This window comes from Sorex araneus, chromosome 8 (assembly GCF_027595985.1).
Source record: "Sorex araneus isolate mSorAra2 chromosome 8, mSorAra2.pri, whole genome shotgun sequence".
Lineage (NCBI taxonomy): Eukaryota > Metazoa > Chordata > Mammalia > Eulipotyphla > Soricidae > Sorex > Sorex araneus.
Genome location: NC_073309.1, coordinates 2992505 through 3013102, shown reverse-complemented (window position 1 = coordinate 3013102; position 20598 = coordinate 2992505). Strand labels below are relative to the sequence as shown.

The 20598-nt window shown below is 64.1% G+C and overlaps 1 protein-coding gene across 1 annotated transcript in view; it reads left to right on the top strand.

The window, feature by feature from the left end:
• The window catches only part of PLCG2 (phospholipase C gamma 2), an 80260-nt gene that overhangs the window by 57132 nt on the left and 2530 nt on the right, over window positions 1-20598 (top strand). Inside the window, exons 23-31 of the mRNA XM_055145728.1 lie at window positions 1065-1161; window positions 1908-1974; window positions 2413-2570; window positions 5972-6074; window positions 7377-7586; window positions 8631-8776; window positions 10012-10126; window positions 10455-10622; window positions 12817-12905. Of these exons, the coding sequence (XP_055001703.1) occupies window positions 1065-1161; window positions 1908-1974; window positions 2413-2570; window positions 5972-6074; window positions 7377-7586; window positions 8631-8776; window positions 10012-10126; window positions 10455-10622; window positions 12817-12905 (1153 nt within the window). The remainder of the gene's footprint in view (window positions 1-1064; window positions 1162-1907; window positions 1975-2412; window positions 2571-5971; window positions 6075-7376; window positions 7587-8630; window positions 8777-10011; window positions 10127-10454; window positions 10623-12816; window positions 12906-20598) is intronic.

The following is a 20598-nucleotide window of genomic DNA, read 5'->3' as shown; positions in this document are numbered from 1 at the left end:
GATTCTGTTTGCTTTTTTTTTTTTATCTTTTTGGGTCACACCCGGCGATGCTCAGGGGTCACTCCTGGCTCTGCACTCAGGAATCACCCCTGGCAGTGCTCGGGGGACCCTATGGGATGCTGGGATAGAACCCGGGTCGGCCGCGTGCAAGGCAGACGCCCTCCCCGCTGTGCTATGGCTCCAGCCCCTGATTCTGGTTTTGCGGTTCTGCTGTGTGGTGCTGGGCCACACCGTGGTGCTCGGGGCCGCACGTGGTGCCTGGGATCAGACCTGGGGGGCCCCTCCCTGGAGGGGGCTCCCTGGGGGCACGGGGGTGGGGGCCGCAGCCCCCGGGGACGGTGCCGGCAGTGGCAGCCATCCGGCTCCGCGCCTGGGCCCCTCACGGGGTGACGGGCAGCCGGCATGATCCGCCCAGCAGGGCCCAACTGTGGGCCATGGGGGGCAGCCCCGCGCTGGCCGTGCCGCTGGACATCCCGCGGCCCCCGGGGCCCGGAGAGCTGGTCCTCGTGCGTGTGCCGCTCTGCGAAGTGCTCCCCCGCGGCCTGCCTTCCCAGCCAGAAGGTTCTGGCGCAGACGGATGGGTGGGCGCCCTCCCGGGAGGGGAAGGCCCCGGAGCACAGCTGTGAGCGAACGGTGGCAGTCAGGGAAGACTCCCCGGGGGAGGCATGCCTAGCTGAGCCCGCAGAGGTTGGCAGCGCAGGGTGCCCCAGGGTGCGAGAGTGCTTGTCAGGGTGGCGGGTGGCGGGCTCCCATCCTGCCCTGACTGGAGGCCATGCAGGGTGTTCCGGAAGCTCCCCGGAGCAGCCCCGTGGGGGGCTGTGACCTCGGGCTGGAGGGACCCCGACTGCCCGCACGTCCTGGCCGAGAGTGGGCGGGGCCCACGGGGCTGGGCGGGAGGCTGGCGGGAGCCCTGCGTGGGGGCGTCCCCGCCCCTGGCGGCCGCTGCTGGTGGACAGAAGCCGCCAGTGTGCCCGGTGCCCCACGCGCCCCTCCTGCCCCCGCGCCGGCCGCCCGCTGGTGCCCACTGATGCCCGCTGGTGCCCACTGCTGCCCACTGCCCCCAGGTGGAAGGGCGACTACGGCACCCGGGTCCAGCAGTACTTTCCCTCCAACTACGTCGAGGACATTTCCACTGCCGACGTGGAGGAGATGGAGAAGCAGGTGAGTGCCACCTGGCCCCAGCCCCCGGCTCCTGCACCTCGGGCAGATGCGCAGCCCCTCCCCTCTCAGCCCCCGCCCACACCCCTGCACGCTTAGGTCCTGCTCAAACCCAGGGAGTTTTGTCAAGGCAGAAGTAGCAGTCTGGGAAGGCTGCACGGAAGAAGGGGCCTGGCCTCTTGGAAGTTAGCGGGTTGGGAGACAGCACAGTGGCTAGGGGGCTTGCCCTGGGGGACCCCACCACCTCCAGGGTGGTCCGGGGAACCCTCAGCAGCACCCTGGGCCCTGGTGGTGAACTGATGGCCCAGTTGGCTGAGAAGTGGCAGGATCCCGAGCACTGCTTGGGAGCACCCATCTTAGAGTCCAGCACAGGAACGGCCTGAGGTGCAGGTGGCACTCCTGGCTGCGGGATCCCCGCAGCCCGCCCTGTGCCCGGCAGGAGGCTGCGTCAGATGGGGCCTGGAAGGCAGGTGGCGGGGTGGGCATTGCCTCGAGGGTCCCCCTGTCGTTGCTGGGGGGGCGGGGGGGGCCAGGGTCAGACTCAGGCCCCGCAGGTGCACAGAGCTCGGGGCAGGGGCAGTCACACGGAGCCTGGGGGCTGCTCCGGAATTCAGCAGACTGGCCCCCAGCCCCGCCTCTGACCCTGCTCTCTGCCCGCGGGAGGGTCCGGGAGGGAAACGCGCTCGTGACGCCCCCCCCCCCGCCCCCACCCCCGCGTCGGGACTCACGGGGCCGTCTGGTCTCTGCAGATCATCGAGGACAACCCCTTGGGCTCCCTCTGCCGGGGGATCCTGGACCTCAACGCCTACAACGTGGGTGCGTGTGTGCCCCAGCCCCCCCCCCAGTGTCGGGCCGCGGTTCTCATCTGCGTGTCACTCTGCCCCTCTGGGCCTGGGTCACGTCCTGGCCGGGCTCTGCCCCACGTGCCACATGGTCTGTGCACGTCGGTGTGTCCCTCGGCCGGGAGCTGTGGTCGCCCGTGGGGCAGGGGCCTTTCTCCTGGGCACGATGCCTCGGCCGGTCAGCTGGGCCAGCTCCCCGCGTGACCCCCTGCTCGGCCCTGCCCTGTGGGGGTGCGGGGCCGCCGCCCGGCGGCGGGGGGGTGAAGGTGGGAGGTGGGTCCATGTCTCAAAACTGTGTCCCGAGGGATGGCTGCCGTGCCCATAGGACGGGGTCCCTGGTGGGGCCCAGGGCACGGCGGTGGGGTCCGGGGTGCCGGGGCCGAAGGCGTCTCACTCCGCCTCTGGCCTTCAGCCAAAGCCCCCCAGGGCAAGAACCAGAAGCCGTTCGTCTTCATCCTGGAGCCCAAGAAGCAGGGGGACCCGCCCGTGGAGTTCGCGGCGGACCGCCTGGAGGAGCTGTTCGAGTGGTTCCAGAGCATCCGCGAGATCACCTGGAAGATGGACGCCAAGGTGGGCCCGCGGGCGCCAGGGAGTGGGCAGCCCCGGCCCCCCTCCCGTGTCCTGTCCAGTGGGCCCGGCCCCCCGCGCCTCCTTCCCGCCCGCTCCTGGGAATCTCTCGGCGGGACACGTTTCGTGTATTTCCCCGGGGAGTTTGCCGGGGAGTTGGCCGTCGTGGATTTGGGCTCTGGGGCGGGGGCGGGGCGTGTCTGAGGGCGTCTGGCTGGACGTGCTTGGGCTGAGGAACGGGCGGCCACACTGGCCCTGGGGCCCCTCACACGCCCCTCTGGGCCCTGGGGCCCTGGCGCAGCACCGGCCTGGGCACTGGGGGTGCGGGCCCAGCTGCCCTCCCGCGGATGGAGGGGGAGGACACTCGGGTTCCAGCGGCCTGAGTGCGAGGGGGAGCTGGCTCCCGCGTGTCGCCCAGACTGGGGGGTCTCAGGCCGCGGGGTCGCAGGTTGCTCCCCAAGGGTGGGCCCGGCACAGCCCTGGGCCGGAGCTCCTGCCCCGGGGGGGGGCGGCACGGGGCTCCCGGGACGGGGCAGGTCGGCTGGACGGCGGGTGCCCGGGCAGCGGCACACAGTGGGCTCAGGGCCGGGAGCAGCAGCGCGGACCCACCCCGGGGCGCTCGCGGGCAAGGGCAGAAGAACCCAACAGACTGTGCCTGGGCCTCACAGGCTGGGGTGGTCGTTGGCCTCTGCAGCGTGGGCGCCTGAGAGCAGGTCGCCCACTGCCCCTCCCAGCCCCTGCCACCTCATTCCTCTGTGTGGGCGGGTGGGTGGGGAGTGACTGCCTTGCAGTACCGCACTGGGGCACAAGGGGGCGCCACCCTCCTGGGTTTATCGGGACCTTCCTTTTCCTGACCGTGTCTGGGCGCGTCCTCTCTCTTCCAGGGCGTCTCTGCCCACCCAGTTGAGCTGTGCGTCCCGGGGAACGGGAGCACTGGTGAGGAGGCACTCGACCCCTGCCCCCTCAGCGGGAGCCCGGTGGGTCCAGGTTGCCTCTAAGTCCGGGGCTCTGAGGGGTGCAGGCAGGATGAGGACCGGCCCCACCCACAGCTCTGCCACCTGCTTTGTCCTGGAGCTTGACACCCCCTCTGTCTCTCTCTCTGTCTCTGTCTCTGTCTCTCTCTGTCTCTGTCTCTCTCTGTGTCTCTGTGTCTGTCTCCTCTCTGCCTCTGTGTCTCTGTCTCTTTTTCTCTATCTCTCTCTGTGTCTCTGTCTCTGTGTCTGTCTCCTCTCTGTCTCTGTGTCTCTCTGTGTCTCTGTCTTTCTCTGTCTCTTTGTCTCTCTCTGTCTTGCTCTCTCTGTGTCTCTGTCTCTCTGTCTCTCTCTGTCTCTGTTTCATTTTCTCTGTCTCTGTTTCTCTGTCTCTCTCTGGTTCTCTGTCTCTCTGTCTCTGTCTCATTTTCTCTGTCTCTCTCTGTCTCTGTCTCATTTTCTCTGTCTCTCTCTCTGTCTCTCTGTCTCTATCTCTCTGTCTCTCTCTCTCTCTCTGGTGGCTGGGGGCTGGGGCCACACCCAGCAGTGCTCAGAGGCTACTCCTGGCTCTGTGCTCCGTGCTGGGGACTGTACGTGGTGCTGGGCGCCCCCCCCCCCCCCCGTGCTGGCCGCGGTCTCTGCCTTTCTCCGTGGCCCAGGGCTGCCGTGGGAAGCTGTTCCACCCAGGGTGGGGGACCCGCTCCTGCCCACGGCCCAGGCCCTTCTCTGCCCTGACGGCCCCGGGGGCTCGTGTGTGCGAGGGCTCGGAGGGAGGTTGTTTTCTCGTGCTCACGCGTGCAGGGTGGGGGCCCGAGTCCCCGCGTCAGCCGAGGCCCGTCCGTCCTTGGCCTGTTCGGTCAGCGGGTCAGTGTCCGGCCCGGCCTTCCCGGGCCTCACCGTGCCGTTCCCAGCAGCTGTGGCGCCCCCGTGCCCAGCTGAGCGGGCAGAGCCCAAGTTCTGTGTCCTTGGGACCGCCTTTGTGCCTGCCGGGGAGTCAAGGGGGCCCCGCAGTGGGCGGGGCGCTGGCCGGGGCCCTGCCCCTCGGGTCTCGGAGCCCCCCGGGTGCTCCCTGAGCACAGCACAGAGCCTTGAGTCTGCTGGATGCGAGTGAGAGTCAAGCGTCTCACGCCCCTGCCCGCCCCTCCCCTCCCCTCCCGTCTCCCCTGGGCCCAGGGGGCTGGCCCAGCCCCCGCTACCACCGAGAGCCGTTGGCCTGGCCCGGCCTCGCAGAGCACTGAAATGGTGCGGCGGGGAAGGCGTTTGCCCTGTAAGTGGCCCCGGTTTGACCCCGAGCACTGCCAGAGCGATCCCCGAGTGCAGAGCCGGGGCTCAGCCCTGAGCACCGCCGGGCGGGCCTCAAGACACAGCCCCATTCTCCGGGGGGCAGCGTGTGGGGCCCGGCCTGGCGCTGAGACCCCCAGAGAGTGACCCGCGCCTGCCCTCGGGCCTCCCCGTCGGGCGTGGGAGGGACCAGGATGAGCAGTCGGCGGGGCTGGGATGGGTCCGAGGGCGGTGTCGCCTCTGCGTGCTGCCCGGGAGGCCTCGTGTCCCGTGGGCCGTGACGGGGACAGCCGGTCTGCGAGACTCGGGCCCGGGCACGGGGGCCTGACGCGTGATGGCCGAGGGTGTGGGCCAGGGGGGACCAGGCGAGCTCGGGGCCCAGCGGCCTCTCGGCTGGGGGCGGGGCTCGCGGGCGGGGGGGGGGGGAGACACTTGGTGAAGAATTGGGCAGGGGCGGTGGCGTAGGGGGGAGGGCGCTGGCTTGCACGTGGCAGGCCTGGGTTCGACCCCCGACATCCCATAGGGTCCCCTGAGCACCGCCAGGAGGGGTCCCTGGGCGCGGAGCCCTGTTGGGGTGCCCCAAAAGAGAACTGGAGAAAAAGGAACTGGGGTGGAGGGCTGCAGGGAGCTCAGAGGCAGGCACCGGCCTTGTGCGCAGCTGACCGGGTTCCAGCCCCCGCACCCCATGTGGTCCCCGGAACCCCACGAAGGGTGATCCCTGAGCACTGCCGGGTGTGACCCCAAAACTAAAAAGTGAAACAGAGAAGGAAAAGGACCTGGGGCAGAAGCAACCAGGCTAGGGGGGCAGGGCTGAGGGGGGAGGGTGGAGCCGAGTGGGACGGCGGGGCCGAGTGGAAGGTGGGGCCAAGTGGGGGCGGGGCCTATGGGCGGGGCCAAGTGGGAGGGCGGGGCCGAGGGGAGGGGCAGGGTGGGGGCGGGGCCGAGTGGGGCGGGGCCGAGTGGAAGGGCGGGGTCAAGGGGCGGAGGCCCAGTGGGAGGGCGGGGCCGAGGGGAGGGGCAGGGTGGGGGCGGGGCCGAGTGGGGCGGGGCCGAGCGGAGGGTGGGGCCGAGTGGAAGGGCGGGTCTAGGGGCGGGGCCAAGTGGGAGGGCGGGGCAGTGGGTGGGGCGGGGCTCAGGCTCGGCTCCCCGCAGGAGAACAGCATGAAGTACTGGGAGAAGAACCAGTCCATCGCCATCGAGCTCTCGGACCTGGTGGTTTACTGCAAACCCACGAGCAAGACCAAGGACAACCTCGGTACTGTGGGTGCCCGGGCGCGGCTCCCACCCTCCCACCCTCCCGCCCCCCGGCCAGGCCGCCCGGGCCCAGCGGGCTCCCTGCGCCTTCAGGAGCAAACGTCCCCACAGCAGGGGCTTCCGCGGGGACCCAGATCCGCACCTGGAGTCAGGCCGAGGCTCAGGGCTGGGGTCCCTGCCCGCCCAAAGGTCCGGGGGTCTGTTGTGCAGCTCCAGCCTCTGGGGTGGCCTGGACGCTCCAGTCTCTGCTCCATCTCCGGAAGGTTCCCCGGGTGATTAGGTTTAGGGCCAGGTCAACTTCCCCGTTTCAGGCAGAGCCCCTGTGGCCGCCTCAGGTACCGCTCCTGACCCCAGGTGACACTCACTCCTGACCCCAGGTGACACCCCTGACCCCAGGTGACACTCACTCCTGACCCCAGGTGACACTCACTCCTGACCCCAGGTGACACTCCTGACCCCAGGTGACACCCCTGACCCCAGGTGACACTCCTGACCCCAGGTGACACCCACTCCTGACCCCAGGTGATACCCCTGACCCCAGGTGACACTCACTCCTGACCCCAGGTGACACCCCTGACCCCAGGTGACACTCCTGACCCCAGGTGACACTCACTCCTGACCCCAGGTGACACTCCTGACCCCAGGTGACACCCCTGACCCCAGGTGACACTCCTGACCCCAGGTGACACTCACTCCTGACCCCAGGTGATACCCCTGACCCCAGGTGACACTCACTCCTGACCCCAGGTGACACCCCTGACCCCAGGTGACACTCCTGACCCCAGGTGACACTCACTCCTGACCCCAGGGCCATTGCTGAGCCTGCACAGAGTGGCCGGCGGCGCCTCTGGCCACAGTCTGTGCTGTCTTGGCGCCCACGGGCTGCTGGTCTCTGAGTGATGAGTGGGGGTCCCCCAGGACCCCCACTGTCTGCAGGGAGGTATCGCGTCCAGAGTCCGACTGGCCTCCCCGGCAGCTTGTTCCGGGTGCCCCCGCCCGCTGCACCCCTGCCCCCACACCTCGCCCTGCCCTGCCCTGCCCTTCCGGGGACCGCGGGGGCGTGAGCCGGCTCAGGGCTGTGTAGGCCTTTCAATCACCTTTTAAGTCCCACCGTGCGGGGCCCGGGGCCAGCCTGAGCCCCACGGTCTCGCCTCTCCGGGGCCCCGAAGGCCGCCCTCGCGTGCTCGGCCCCCGCGGGTGCTTGTGTGAGCGGGGCCGGCTCCGGACAGGCGAAGGCGGCAGTGCTGGGCCCTGCCCGCAGCCCCTCGCGGCGGGCGGCGGGTAAGCGCGCCTCCCCGTGCAGAGAACCCCGACTTCCGGGAGATCCGCTCCTTCGTGGAGACCAAGGCCGACAGCGTGACCCGGCAGCGGCCCGTGGACCTGCTGCGCTACAACCAGAAGGGCCTGACGCGCGTCTACCCCAAGGGCCAGCGCGTGGACTCGTCCAACTACGACCCCTTCCGCCTCTGGCTGTGCGGCGCGCAGATGGTGGCGCTCAACTTCCAGACGGCAGGTGCGCGGGGGCCGGGGGGTGCGGGCAGGGTCCCGGCCCCGCCAGGACAGGCGGCGGGGGTGACCGGGCGGCCCGGAGTCTCCCCCTGCGGCTCCTCCCTGCCTTCTCCCCCCTGCCGGAAGGTGATTCCCACTTGGCGCCTTTAAAGCCCCACAGCGCAGGGGGTCCGACACCGGCCGGGCGCGGGCACTGGACACTGCTGAGTGACCCCTCAGTGCCCCTGGGTGCGGCCCCAACCCACAAAGGACAGAGGGGGCTGGAGACCGAGCTCAAAGGCCTGGGGACTTTGGGGGCAACACATGGGCCCTGAGCCCGCCAGCAGTGAGCCCTGAGCACAGGGCCGGGAGCATCGCTGGGTGCGGCCCCAAGCCAAGGAAGTGGTTACAATGCCATAGTTTCTCTCAGCAAAGACCGTTTCTGAGGGTTATCTTTAATCCCATATTTCCTTCCCCCTTCCTTCCTTCCTTCCTTCCTTCCTTCCTTCCTTCCTTCCTTCCTTCCTTCCTTCCTTCCCTCTTTTCCTCCCTCCTTCCTTCCTTCCTCCCTCTTTTCCTCCATCCTTCCTTCCTTCCTTCCCTCTTTTCCTCCCTCCTTCCTTCCTTCCTTCCTCTTTTCCTTCCTTCCTTCCTTCCTTCCTTCCTTCCCTCCTTCCCTTCCTCCATTCTTCCCTTCCTCCCTCAACCCTTCCCTTCTTCCCTCCCTCCCTCCCTTTCTACCCTTCCTCCCTCCCTCCGTCCTTCCCTCCCTCCCTCCCTCCTTCCCGCCTTCCTTCCCTCCCTCCCTCCCTCCGTCCTTCCCTCCCTCCCTCCCTCCCTCCTTCCCGCCTTCCTTCCCTCCCTCCCTCCCTCCCTTCCTCCTTCCCTCCTTCCCTCAGTCCCTCCCTCCTTCCTCCTTCCTTCCCTCCCTCCCTCCTTCCCTCCTTCCCTCCTCCCTCCTTCCCCCTCCCTCCGGCTCTGCACTCAGGGGTCTCCTGGCAGGCTGGGGGACCCCTGGGGTCAGCGGAGCCCTCTCCCCGGCCCGGCCTGAGCCCCCTCTCCTCCCCAGACAAGTACATGCAGATGAACCACGCCCTGTTCTCCCTCAACGGGCGCACGGGCTACGTGCTGCAGCCGGAGAGCATGCGGACGGACAAGTACGAGCCCGCGCTGCCCGAGAGCCAGCGGAAGATCCAGATGACGCTCACGGTCAAGGTGGGGCCCGCCCGCGTGCCCCGGGTACGGCCAGTCTGTCTGCTCGCCTCCGTGTGTCCTCTGCGCGCGCGCGCGTGTGTGTGTGTGTGTGTGTGTGTGTGTAGGGGGGAGGGGGACTCTGTGTGTGTGTGTGTGGTGTATGGGCGGGGGACTGTGTGTGTGTGTGTGTGCGCGCGCGCGCGTGTGTGTGCGCGGGGAACTCTGTGTGTGTGTGTGCGGGGGACTGTGTGTGTGGGGACTCTGTGTGTGTATGTGGGCGGGTGACTGTGTGGGCGGGGGACTGTGTGGGGGCGGGGACTGTGTGTGGGGGCGGGGACTGTGTGTGGGGGCGAGGACTGTGGGGGGCGGGGACTGTGGGGGGCGGGGACTGTGTGTGTGGGCGGGGACTGTGTGTGTGGAGGGGCGGGGGACTGTGTGTGGGGGCGGGGACTGTGTGGGGGCGGGGACTGTGTGGGGGCGGGGACTGTGTGTGGGGGCGGGGACTGTGTGTGGGGGCGAGGACTGTGGGGGGCGGGGACTGTGTGTGGGCGGGGACTGTGTGTGTGGGCGGGGACTGTGTGTGTGGAGGGGCGGGGGACTGTGTGTGTGTGTGTGTGTGTGTGTGTGTGTGTGGGCGGGGGACTGTGTGTGGGGGGGGCGGGGGACTCGCAGGCCCCAGCAGAGCACTCGGGGACGGGGAACGGCCACTTGGGGGACAGAGTGGCCTCCCTGGTGTGGGCAGCCCACGGGGCGGACCCGGAAGCTTCCAGAGAACGTGCCGAGCACGGGTCTTTGCTCGCTCCCCGCCTGTGGGGGCTCCGGGAGGCGGAGAGGGGGATTTTCAGAGAGGAAGGAGAGAGGACCCCAGCGGCGGGGGAGGGGCTTGCCTGGGCCCGGTGCCCCCCCCCCGCATAAAAACGGGAAAGAGGAGGAAGTTCGGGGCCAGAGAGGTAGTCCGTGTGGTTCTTGAGCAGCCCGGGAGGGATCCCCGAGCACAGAGCCGGGAGTCGGCCCCGAGGCCGCGGGCTGAGACCCTAGAGCAGGGCAGAAACGGGGGGCTGCGGGGGCCGGGGGGGCGGGTGCTAGAACTAGACCTTCCCGTTCTCTGTGTCTGCTGCGACCCCCGGCCTTGCGGGGGCGGGTCCTGGGGCCCGAGAGGGCTGCGGGGGCGGGTCCTGGGGTCCGAGAGGGCTGCGGGGGCGGGTCCTGGGGTCCGAGAGGGCTGCGGGGACCCAGCCCTGGCCTCGGTGCCGCAGGTCCTGGGGGCCCGTCACCTCCCCAAGCTGGGCCGGAGCATCACCTGCCCCTTCGTGGAGGTGGAGATCTGCGGCGCCGAGTACGACAACAACAAGTTCAAGACGACGGTCGTGAGTACGTGCCCGGGGTCCGAGGGGCGTGGCTGGGGCCCGTCTGGCCGCTCGCCCCTGCGCGGGCCTTCCCGCGTCCTCGCTGCAGCCCGGGGAGCGAGTCACCGCCTGCCTGGGGGGTGCTGCCGGGCTCTGTGTGAGACGGGGGCAGCCCCGCAGCCCCCGGGCCCAGGGCCGAGCGCCGGTGCCCCCGCGCCTCACCGCTGCCCTTGGAGACACAGTCGGCGGCCAGGCCCTCGGCTCTCCCAGCGCCAGCAGCCCCCCCCCCAAGAAGGGAGAGGGTCTGGGGGCCCAGGGCCGGCCCTGCTGAGCCCCCTCCCGCCTCCCCGCAGATGACAACGGCCTGAGTCCCGTGTGGGCGCCGACGCAGGAGAAGGTCACCTTCGAGATCTACGACCCGAACCTGGCGTTCCTGCGCTTCGCGGTGTACGAGGAGGACATGTTCAGCGACCCCAACTTCCTGGCGCACGCCACCTACCCCATCAGGGGCATCAAGTCAGGTGCGGGCGGGTGCGTGTCCCGGTGGGCCCCGGGGGAGCACTGGACGGTGAGCTGGACGGTCCAGAGCCAAGAGCCAGACCCTCGCTTGCCTGAGCGCCGAGAAGCTGGCTGCAGCCGGCAGGACCCTCAGCCCCTGCGCCCAGGGTGGCCGGGACCCCCTCGGCCCCACCCTCCCCACATGCCCGGCTGCGTCCCGGAGAGTCATGGTCACACCCTCTTGCTCTCGTCCTGCTCTGGTGTTTCGGGTGCCCCACAGTCATCCGGGTACCCCCGAGGTCACAGCTCCCCTGTCTGCTCAGGGTCATGTGACAAGAGAAAAAGGCAATTTTACGAATTTGGGCAATTTAGACGCAAGTCGAGTATTTTCTCTTTGATTCTTTTTTTTTTTTTTTTTTGGGTCACACCCGGCGATGCACAGGGGTTACTCCTGGCTCTGCACTCAGGAATCACCCCTGGCGGTGCTCAGGGGACCCTATGGGATGCTGGGATTTGAACCCGGGTCGGCCGCGTGCAAGGCAAACGTCCTCCCCGCTGTGCTATCACTCCAGCCCCGAGTCTTTTCTCTTGATGTGGCATGAGAAGTCCTTTTATAACTCTTTTGGCCCACACCCCACAGTGCTCAGGGCTTGCTCCTGGCTCTGCACTCGGGGATGACGCCTGGGGGGTGGGGATCAACCCAGGTCGGGCGCGTGCACGTGTCAGACGTCCGGCCTGCCGTCCCATCTCTCTGGCCCAAGAAGTCCCGTTTTCTTACTTTTCCAAACGCAGAACATAGCAGGCCCTTCCCTCGAGCTCCCGCCCCTCTCAGGATGGCTAGTCGGAGCCTTTCTGCCCTCAGCACCGCCAGAGTGGACGCCCAGCTGTGAAGCCAGCTCTGGGGCCCAGCTGCCCACGGGTCAGGAGGCGCCCAGGTGCCTTGGGATGGCACTCGGAGAGAACGGAGCTAGACCGAGCAGCTTCTTATTGAGAAACATGTTTCCATCAGCTGCTTCTTTAAATCATTTGACTTTTTTTTTTTTCTTTTTGGGTCACACCAGTGATGCCCAGGGGTTACTCCTGGCTCTGCACTCAGGAATCACTCCTGGTGGTGCTGGGGGACCCTATGGAATGCCAGGGCCTGAACCCGGGTCGGCTCATGCAAAGCAAATGCCCTCCCTGTTGTACTATCGCTCCAGCCCCCAATCGTTGACATTTTAAGCTAAATCTTCACCCCCTTGTAATTTAATAAGTGATTATGAATGTGCAAGTCCCAGAGGCTGAACTTTGGCACAGCTGCCCCGTACCTGGCACCCTTCCCCTTAGAGTAATCAGGTAACGAAGGCTCAGGATGGTTTTGTGGGGGCGAGGGGTTGCACCCAGCACTGCTCAGGGCTTACTCCAGGCCGTAGGCTCAGGGGTCATTCCAGAGTAGGGTGTGGGGGTGGATCCCACCTCGCCCTGCTCCCATGCCGTCTCCCTTGGGCTGCTCACAGTGACGGTGCTCCCTCCCCGCCCCCCCGCACCTGTACCCACACCCTCCCTCTGATGCTTTGTCCTGGGGTCGGGGGTGGGGGGCTGCTTCCTGGCATCTGGGGGCGTACATGGGAACGGGCCTGTCCCTGGCCGGCCGCAGGCAGTGTCCGTGTGTCCGTGCTTGTCGAACACGCCTGATCTTAAGTGGGAGATTTCAAATGCAGGAAGGAATTCTCAAGGGCACTGCCTGCCACATCCCTATTCACGGAAGAAATGAAATAAAGCAAATAATCCCTTTGTGCAGAAGACGTGGGGCCTTCGGGATCCAAAAATAAACTGCCCCCCCCCGAGCCCCCCGTTACAGGGCTGCGGGCTTAAGCCTTTGAGGCAGCTGGAGCCGAGCCGGAGGGGGCCGGGAGCAGATTGTTCCAAGGGCTCAGCCCCTCCTGCCTTAATCCTCCCAGCGGTGCCGGCGGGGGCTCGCCTCCTCGGGCCCGTCCGCGCCTGCAGACCTAGTCTCGAAGGTCCCCCTGCCCTTGGTGACACAAGGAACCAAGCAGAGCAAAGGACAGAAGCCTCGCAGGCCCCCGCCGTGAGAGCAGGCGCCTGCACACGAGGCCCCTGGCCTGCCCCGGGGACAGCGGGCACTGCACACGAGGCCCCTGACCTGCCCCGGGGACAGCGGGCACTGCACACGAGCCCGGCCCCTGACCTGCGCTGGGCGTTTCTCCTCCCGTGCAGGGTTCCGGGCGGTGCCCCTGAAGAACGGGTACAGTGAGGACATCGAGCTGGCGTCCCTCCTGGTGTTCTGTGAGCTACGGCCGGTTCTGGTGAGCAGAGAAGCACCTGGCGGGGGGAGGGGAACCCTGAGGGCTGTGGGCGTCTCCGCGGACTCACCCCGCTGGTGACGCCTCAGTGTCCCCTGGCGGCCTCGGTTTACCCTCCACGCACACGCCGAGCTCCCGAGGGTCCGTGTGGCTGCAGAGCGAAGCTCTTTGGCAGATCCTTGGGCCCCCCGGGCTCCGTCAGCGCGCGCCTCGCTGAATGTGTGTGTGGAGCGGGGCTGGGGCGCCCCCCAGGGGAGTCTGGCAACGGCTGGTGTTCCTGCACGCGCAGAGACCAGCTGTGCCAGAATCTCGCCTCCACCGCCACTTGCCCCGTGGCCTGTCTCGGGCACCAGCGGAGGGTTCCTGCTCGGTGCCTTGGGGTTCACTGCCCTGCCGTCGGCGCCCTCCGGGCACCCGTGCCCGCATCCTCCGGCGGCAGCTGGGGGGCGGGTGGGAAGGTTGGCACTCATTTCCCGGCGTGGCCGAGCCTGAACGGGTGCCCCCTGCTTGGGGACAGGCGGCCTTCTTGTCCTTTGGCCTTGCGGGAGAGTCTGTCCCGACTGTCCCCATCTGTGTGGGGGTGGACTCGAGCTTGGGGCCGGGAACCGTGACCATAAGCGGTGGAAAGGCCCTCCTGGGCCTCGGGCCTGCTGGTGCCCCCCGAGCTGACTTCCCGTGCCCCCTCCACCGCAGCCCGGCTGGCTCGGGGCATTCTCCCGTGGCGCCCGTGCTTTCTCGGCCCCCCTGTTCCCTTCGCCAACCCAAGGGGCAGAATTTTCCCTTGTGCGTGAGTCTCATAGAACATTTTTAATGAGGAGCCGTTTCCTGGGGCTAGATATTTGGTAATGGGCTCATACATCAAAGGGGGAACGGCTGACAGCTTCCCCAGAAGGATGCAGCTCGCTCTCCCCCGCTGTACGGCGTCCACGCCATCACTGGACAGAGCCTCTCGGGGGGATTTCACTCCTGGGATTGCGAAGAGACGAAGCGTGTTGTGGGGGGGGGAAGGCGGGGCATATGGCCAAGTGGCCGTCCTCACCGTCCCCGGGGGCCGCCGGCAGGGCCTGCAGGGTGCTCCGGAGCTGGGAGTCTTGTGGGCCCAGCAGGAAGGGTTCTGACTCTCCCTCCGGGCTCCTGGGGCCCGGGACAGTGGCTGCTGTGCAGAGCCCCAGGCCGCTCTGTGCCTCGCCACCTGGTTTGCTCCTGGCCGGCCCCAAAGTGCCGAGAGGGACGTGGTGGCTGCAAGCCCCCGGTGTCTCCTGACACTGTGTCCGCAGCCAGGACCGTGCCGGGAACCAGTGCGAGCTCCTGGCCAGGCCATCCCGGGGCCCTGGGGGCCCGATGTGGACGTCGGGAAACGGCAGCTGAGAACCTTTCAGCCGGCGTCTGCCTGGGACTCGGGACTGAAAGAACGCTCGAGAACAAGCAGCCCGTCCCCGGGAGACCCGCCTTAGCCATCCAGGACAGCGTGGAGGGCGTGTCCGGGTGCCGTCGCCCCGGGAGTCGGGGCCGGGCAGGGGGCTCGGTCAGAGATTCGGGCGAGTCTGGGTCCCCACAGCTGCCAGGAAGGAGACCGTTAACCAGATACACGTCTCCCGGACGGCTGCCTGCGAGCTCCTGGGTTGCAGCAGGGATGAGAAGATCAGTGAGCCCAGGTCCCAGCCGGGCTGGGGCAACGGAAGCTTCCGGTGCTGAGGGTCAGCGAAGCACGGTCACGCACAGCAGACAGCCCAGACCTCTGCCTCCAAAGTCGCCCTCTTGGCACTGCCCCAGGACGGATCCCTGGAGAGCGGGCAGCGGGCGGGGCGCCTGTGCAGGCCAGTCCTGGACAGCCCAGCTGGTCCCCTGGGCATCGATGCAGAGAGTCAGCCCTGACCACAGCCAGGCCACCCCGCCCCCAGAACCACAGCAAGGAAGCAGATGAGTCGGACAGTCCAGCCTCCAGCCACCTGCAGGTCAGGACAGCGGCCAGCGGCTTGCAGGTCAGCGGGATTTCCCAGCACGCAGCGTAGCCCACTCGAGAGAAATTTCCCAACAGGAGACGGAGAGTTTCCGAATGTACGTTCTGCAACTCCGTTACCTCCCACGGCACAATGGGGATCTGATTAAAATTTGGCGATGTCAGTACCTAGGAAGTGAGGGGTCTTGAAGCATAATACCCTATAAATAAGGTTCCGTCCTCGAGTGGAGCGGAAAATAATGAAGGATTAGTAAAACCTAGGAACTGAGAGGTAAAAATGAAGGTGTCTTAAAAATTTCAATTTTGATTGGAGAGTGGGTGGCAGGGACGGGAAAGCGGGTGAATTAGGCTTTCAGGCCTCTTGCAGGGAGGGTTAATTTTGCTGTCTTGATGTAAAAAAGAAAACGTTGACTAAGATTGTTTAAAAAAGGAGAAAGTAACCATTATCGAAAGGCAGAGAAGAAGGGAGGAAAAAGGAGAGGAAAAACTTGAGTGAGAGAGTAAGAGTTGGCGGATCGGGGATAAAGGAAGAAATTAACAAAATAGGATCAAAATAGTCATTAAGATGGAATAGCAAAACAAAACAACTTATTAATGAGCTGGGTTCTCCTCTTTAGGAAACAAAGGCTCAGAAACCCAAGATTAAAAAAAAAAAAGTAATTGGAGACTTACAAAAGTTGGGAAGGAAAAGTTACCACCACAATAGAGTTTAGTATGAAAATGAGGGAAAGGAACTTTGAGAGGAACAGTGAATACTGGCCAAATCTTACTGAAGACAGATGAGAGGGGAAGGGGATTTCCAAGGGCTGGAGCATCTGCTTTGCACATGTGAGCCCCACCCCCACTTCCCACCCACCCCCTCCCCCACCGAATCACAAGGGGCACAGGAGCCGTCTCGGTGCTAAAGGAGGGAGCCGCGGGCAGACACACGGAGCAGAAGCTCGAGCTGCAGCGTGCGGCTTGCAGGGGCCGGCGAAGGCCTGGAGCAAACTCCTCTCAACTACCCAGCTGGATCCAGCACAAGCTGGTGTCAGCGAACAACACGCTGTTGTACTTGTCAGGAATTTCCCAAACCCGACTGCATGCTTGGTCATCAAGAAAACCATAAAGTACGCAAAGGAACACTGGTTTGTCTCAGAAGGCCTTGTCGGCCCGTTACCTGGTAGAGCCCCGAAGGTGACAGACACGGAGAAAATGTCTGTGCCTCGGAGAGGACGGATTTCTCGAAACACCGAGACAGATCACTGAGGCAGGAGTGAGCATCCACGCCGGGACTGAACAGAGCCCGAGAACCCAAGAAGTGCCATCTCTGAAGTCTGTTGGCACCGCTAAGCAACAAAACCAGAGAAGCGGAGGGGATGGAATGCCGACTAGCCGGAGAGGCAAGAGGGCGGCTGCTCACTGGCTTCAGTGCTCAGAGCTCAGTGCACGCGGCACCCACTGCTGGGGCGCTCCGTCCCACAGCCAGTGGAGCCCCCCAAGGGCTAAAGGAACAAAGTGGGCTGGAGCTGAGTCGAGTGGGAGGGTGCTTCCGTGCAGTCTCCTCACTTGGGTTCCATCCCCGCGCCCCTTCTGTCCCTGAGCACAGAACCGGGAGTCAGCCCTGAGCACAGAGCCGGGAGTCAGTTCTGAGCTCAGAGTCGGGAGTCGGCCCTGAGCACAGAGCCAGGAATCGGCCCTGAGCACCGCGGGGCAGGGCCCTCTCCCCTTCCCGAAAATGAGTAAAGGAACAGAGCAGAGACCAGAAGTTGGTGTGAGACCCTGCACAGCTCCAGCCCCAGCCGCCACTCGTGGGCCCCTAAAAAGAGCGGACACTGAACAGGAGAGGGATCCCGTGAATAAACGTGCATTTGGAAAACTTGAGCCTCTGAGTGGTTGCTTTGAGGAAGGTAAATGGACCAACTTTGTTTCAAGAACAGAGGGAAGCTTGAGCTGGAATTCTCCAGAAGGTCCGAAAACAGCCGCCCGCTGAATCTGACGTCTCCCCTGAAGCACTGAAATTCCAGGATTCCGGACTTATTCCCACTCCCGCAGTAGGAAGTAGAAACGGTCCTGCTGACGTCTGTCTTGGCGTTTATAGACGTTTGTATCGGAGCTGCAGGAAGACAGAGTGCTGTCGTCACTGCCAGTGTCAGCGCGGAGATTACGGTTATTTTTAAAAACCAGCAAGCCGTCTCCAGCCAGCGGAGGAAGAGAGTGCGTCACGCACAGTAGTGCATGCAAGGTCGTCTTAATAACAGCAGTTAGCACTTCCCTTATGAGGACCCACCGGCTATCACGGAGATAATCAAACTAGTGATGGAAGCAGTCCAAGTTTGTATACCTTACAAAAATTCTCAATTTGTTTTTGGGCCACACCCAGCAGTGCTTGGGGCTTACTCCTGGCTCTGTGCTCGGGGACCCTGTGGGGTGCCGGGGATGACAGGTGGGGCCAGCATGTCAAGGCAAGGACCCTGTCTGCTGGACTATCTCCTGGCCCCAGACTCCAGAGTTTGGGGGTGGGTTGAGCGTTTTCCAGTGTCAAGGCTGCCCCTGGCTTGTGCTGGGCTGTGTGTATGTGGGGGGCGGGTGGGGAGCAGGTACTGGTTAGCCACAGGCCGAGGAAGCCCCCCTTAGGCCTGCCCTCCCCCTCTGGCCCGAGATGCCAGTTTTATTTTATTTTATTTTATTTGTTTTTTGGGTCACACCCGGTGATGCACAGGGGTTACTCCTGGCTCTGCACTCAGGAATTACTCCTGGCGGTGCTCAGGGGACCCTATAGGATGCTGGGAATTGAACCCGGGTTGGCCACATGCAAGGCAAACGCCCTCCCCGCTGTGCTATCGCTGCAGCCCCGATTCCAGTTTTAAAGAAACCCACTTCTGTTTGTCATATTTGTTACAGAAATAACTTAATTCTAGAAATAACTGTTGGAACTGTGGGGCATGGAGCAGGTTCAGAAGGGAATTCACTCGTGACGCTACTGAAGGTTTAATACAATAGTTTAATACTAGGAGACATGGAAACAAGGTGCAGGACTCGAATAACTGGCACATCTTACCGGAAGACATAAAGCAGCCCGCAAGCAAGAGGTATTCCCCGAATCAGTGTCTGATGGGAGACGGGGTATCGGCGTGAATTCACTGAGAGGCGCCCACCCAGCCCGCCTGCGGCCTGGAAGATTCTGGTTTCCGCACATAACCTGACTCCATCCCCCGAGAGGGCCTCGGACCAGACACGCGCTCACGATGGCTCCCCACAAGGCCGACGCACCGGGCGTCCCCGAGTCCCGATCGCCAGTAACAGGAACCCGAGGCCTCTTGACAAGTGGCAGCTTACGGCTCCCAACCCACAGGGCCAAAACAAGCCTCACCGTGTGCCGGGGCCGGGTCTCGTCTAGGCAGGTCCCGTCCGTGGGCACGCGGGCAGCGGGAAGACCCCAGGACACGTCCTCCCCGAAGCGCCCCAGCTGCTGTGAAGGAAATGAGGGAAGCAAGGCCAGCACCAGACCCACAGGGCGTTGCCGCAGGCCAGACTGTGGGTGGAGGCCGGCCCGGTGAGTGCACGAGAGGCCAGTGTTTGCAGGGCCAGTCACCCCCTCCCAGAAACGGGGGCTTGGAAGAGAGCAGAGCCGCAGACCCCCGGCGTGAGTGGAGATCAGCGTGACTTCCAGGAACAAGATGTGCCGGGCAGACCCGCACTGGCCACGAGACACGGGCCCGGCCAGCTGTGTCCAGAGGTGCCTCGGGCCGGGCTTGGGGCCCCGAGGAGACACACGTCTGGCCACTTGCCCGGCTGCCAGTCAGAACTGTCATTTTCTCTCAGGACTAAACGACTCTTGGAGTTTTCTGTTCGGGGTAATGTTCCTGACAGGCAGCATATGGAGCCGGCGCCTCGTACCAATTAAATGCAAATACACATTCTTTCCTTTCTGGGTCATCTTGGTTTGCCTCTCCACCCCCCAACCCCCTCCTCCGCCTGGTGCCTGGTGCCCGGCCCTGCGTCCTGGCCTTCAGGGGTCCCCCCCTTCACCGCCTCCCTGTGGGTTTGTGTTTTAGTCCCTGCAGAGTGATCTGGCCCTTGCACTTCCTTTGCGCGCCAGTGTTTTGGTCTCCAGTCTCTGGTCTTTCCTGGTTGCGTCTGCCTCCCTTTGGCTCTTTCTCCGACTCCCCGGGTCGGGAGACCCAGCGTAGCTCCTCTCAGTTCTGGGTGTGAATGCAGCGGCCTCCGAGACCCCCAGCCCACGACCAGGGGTGGTGGGCTTCACACCGGAAACAGCCTGGGGTGGGGGGGACACACTGAGCCAGTGTCGTGGCTGGGCCCCAGGCCAGCGACTTGCCGGGAGCCTCGGCTCACAGTGGCCCCAGAAACCCAGAGCCACTCGGGACGGTGGCAGAACCGCCGCCCCTTCCCCCGGAGGACACGGCGGGGTTGCAAGTGGTGCTGGGTTCTCAGAGAAGGAAACGAACAGCAGCGGAAACTGGAAATTCATGTTTGGGTGTCAGGGCAAACTGAGGAGACGGGAGAAACGAGACAGACCATGGGCTGGCACCTGCTGCCCGTGGCTGCCTGTGCTCCGTCTCTGCATAGGGTCCCCCGCACCCCGCCAGCGGGGAGCCCTGAGCACTGCCAGGTGTGGCCTAAAGCACAAAAAAACAAAAGCCCCCAAAGGGAAGAGCCGGTAGAGCATCCTCAGGTGAGGTCTCTGCAGACTTATTTTCCACCGAGATCCCTGATAGTGCTTAAAGCTGTGTGCTTCTGGCTTCCAGTCTTCATTAAACTATATTTATTTATCTATTCTTGGGGTTGGGCCCCACCCAGCGGGCCCCAGGGCCTCTTCCTGGCAGTGCTCGGGGCTCCAAGTGCGGCAGCAGGCATCACACGAGGGCCGGTCACTTGCAGGCAGGCAGCCCTGCGCTCTCTCCCAGCTCTTTAGTTAAGAAATTTAACTAGAAATGGCTTACTGTGTCATGTTAAATAAACGCTCCCTTCGTTGCTTTTGTTTTGGGACCTTACCTGGAGATACTCAGGCCTTGTTCCTGGCTCTGCACTCAGGAATTACTCCTGGTGGTGCTGGGAGGACCCTCTGGGATGCCGGGGATCGAACCCAGGTTGACCTCATGTGAGGCGAGCGCCCTGCCACTGTACTATCTGTCCAGCCTGTAAATGTTCACTTTTGCCTTAAAGTTTTTTTTTTAAAGGTGAACCCAGGCAGGGTAGGTAGTATTATGGGGAACCTGTCACCCCACCGATGGACGCTGGACACTTTGCTGGCCCTGCCCGCAGAGAGCCCTTTAGGGTGTCCCTGGAGTGGAATCACAGCATATGAATTCAGGGGGGAGAAGTCTTCCCTTCCCAGATGATCTCGCACGTTGGAATTTCCAGGCATGCAAGGAAAATTATGTTAATAAAATGAACAAATGTGAAGGCAAGAGAATTCAACTCATGAATCTGAAAACAACTTGGAAAACCCTTATTTTGGGGGGTGGGGGTGGGGGTGTTCTGCAGATCATGTCACCAGCTTAGAATATATAGATTTTTTTTAAATAGAAAAAACCTAATGAATGCATATATTTAAAGAAGAACCAGCTTTCTCTTAATCAAGGGCATATAAGAATAATTAAAAATAAAAGTCAAAATTCTGGAAATATTCTTAGAAAAATCTTGAATTTTTTTTTTAAGTAAAAAATGTTAGTGGAAGCTCAAAGACTGAGTTAGGGAAAAAAATTGTTATTAATTCCACGTTCGAGCTTTCTG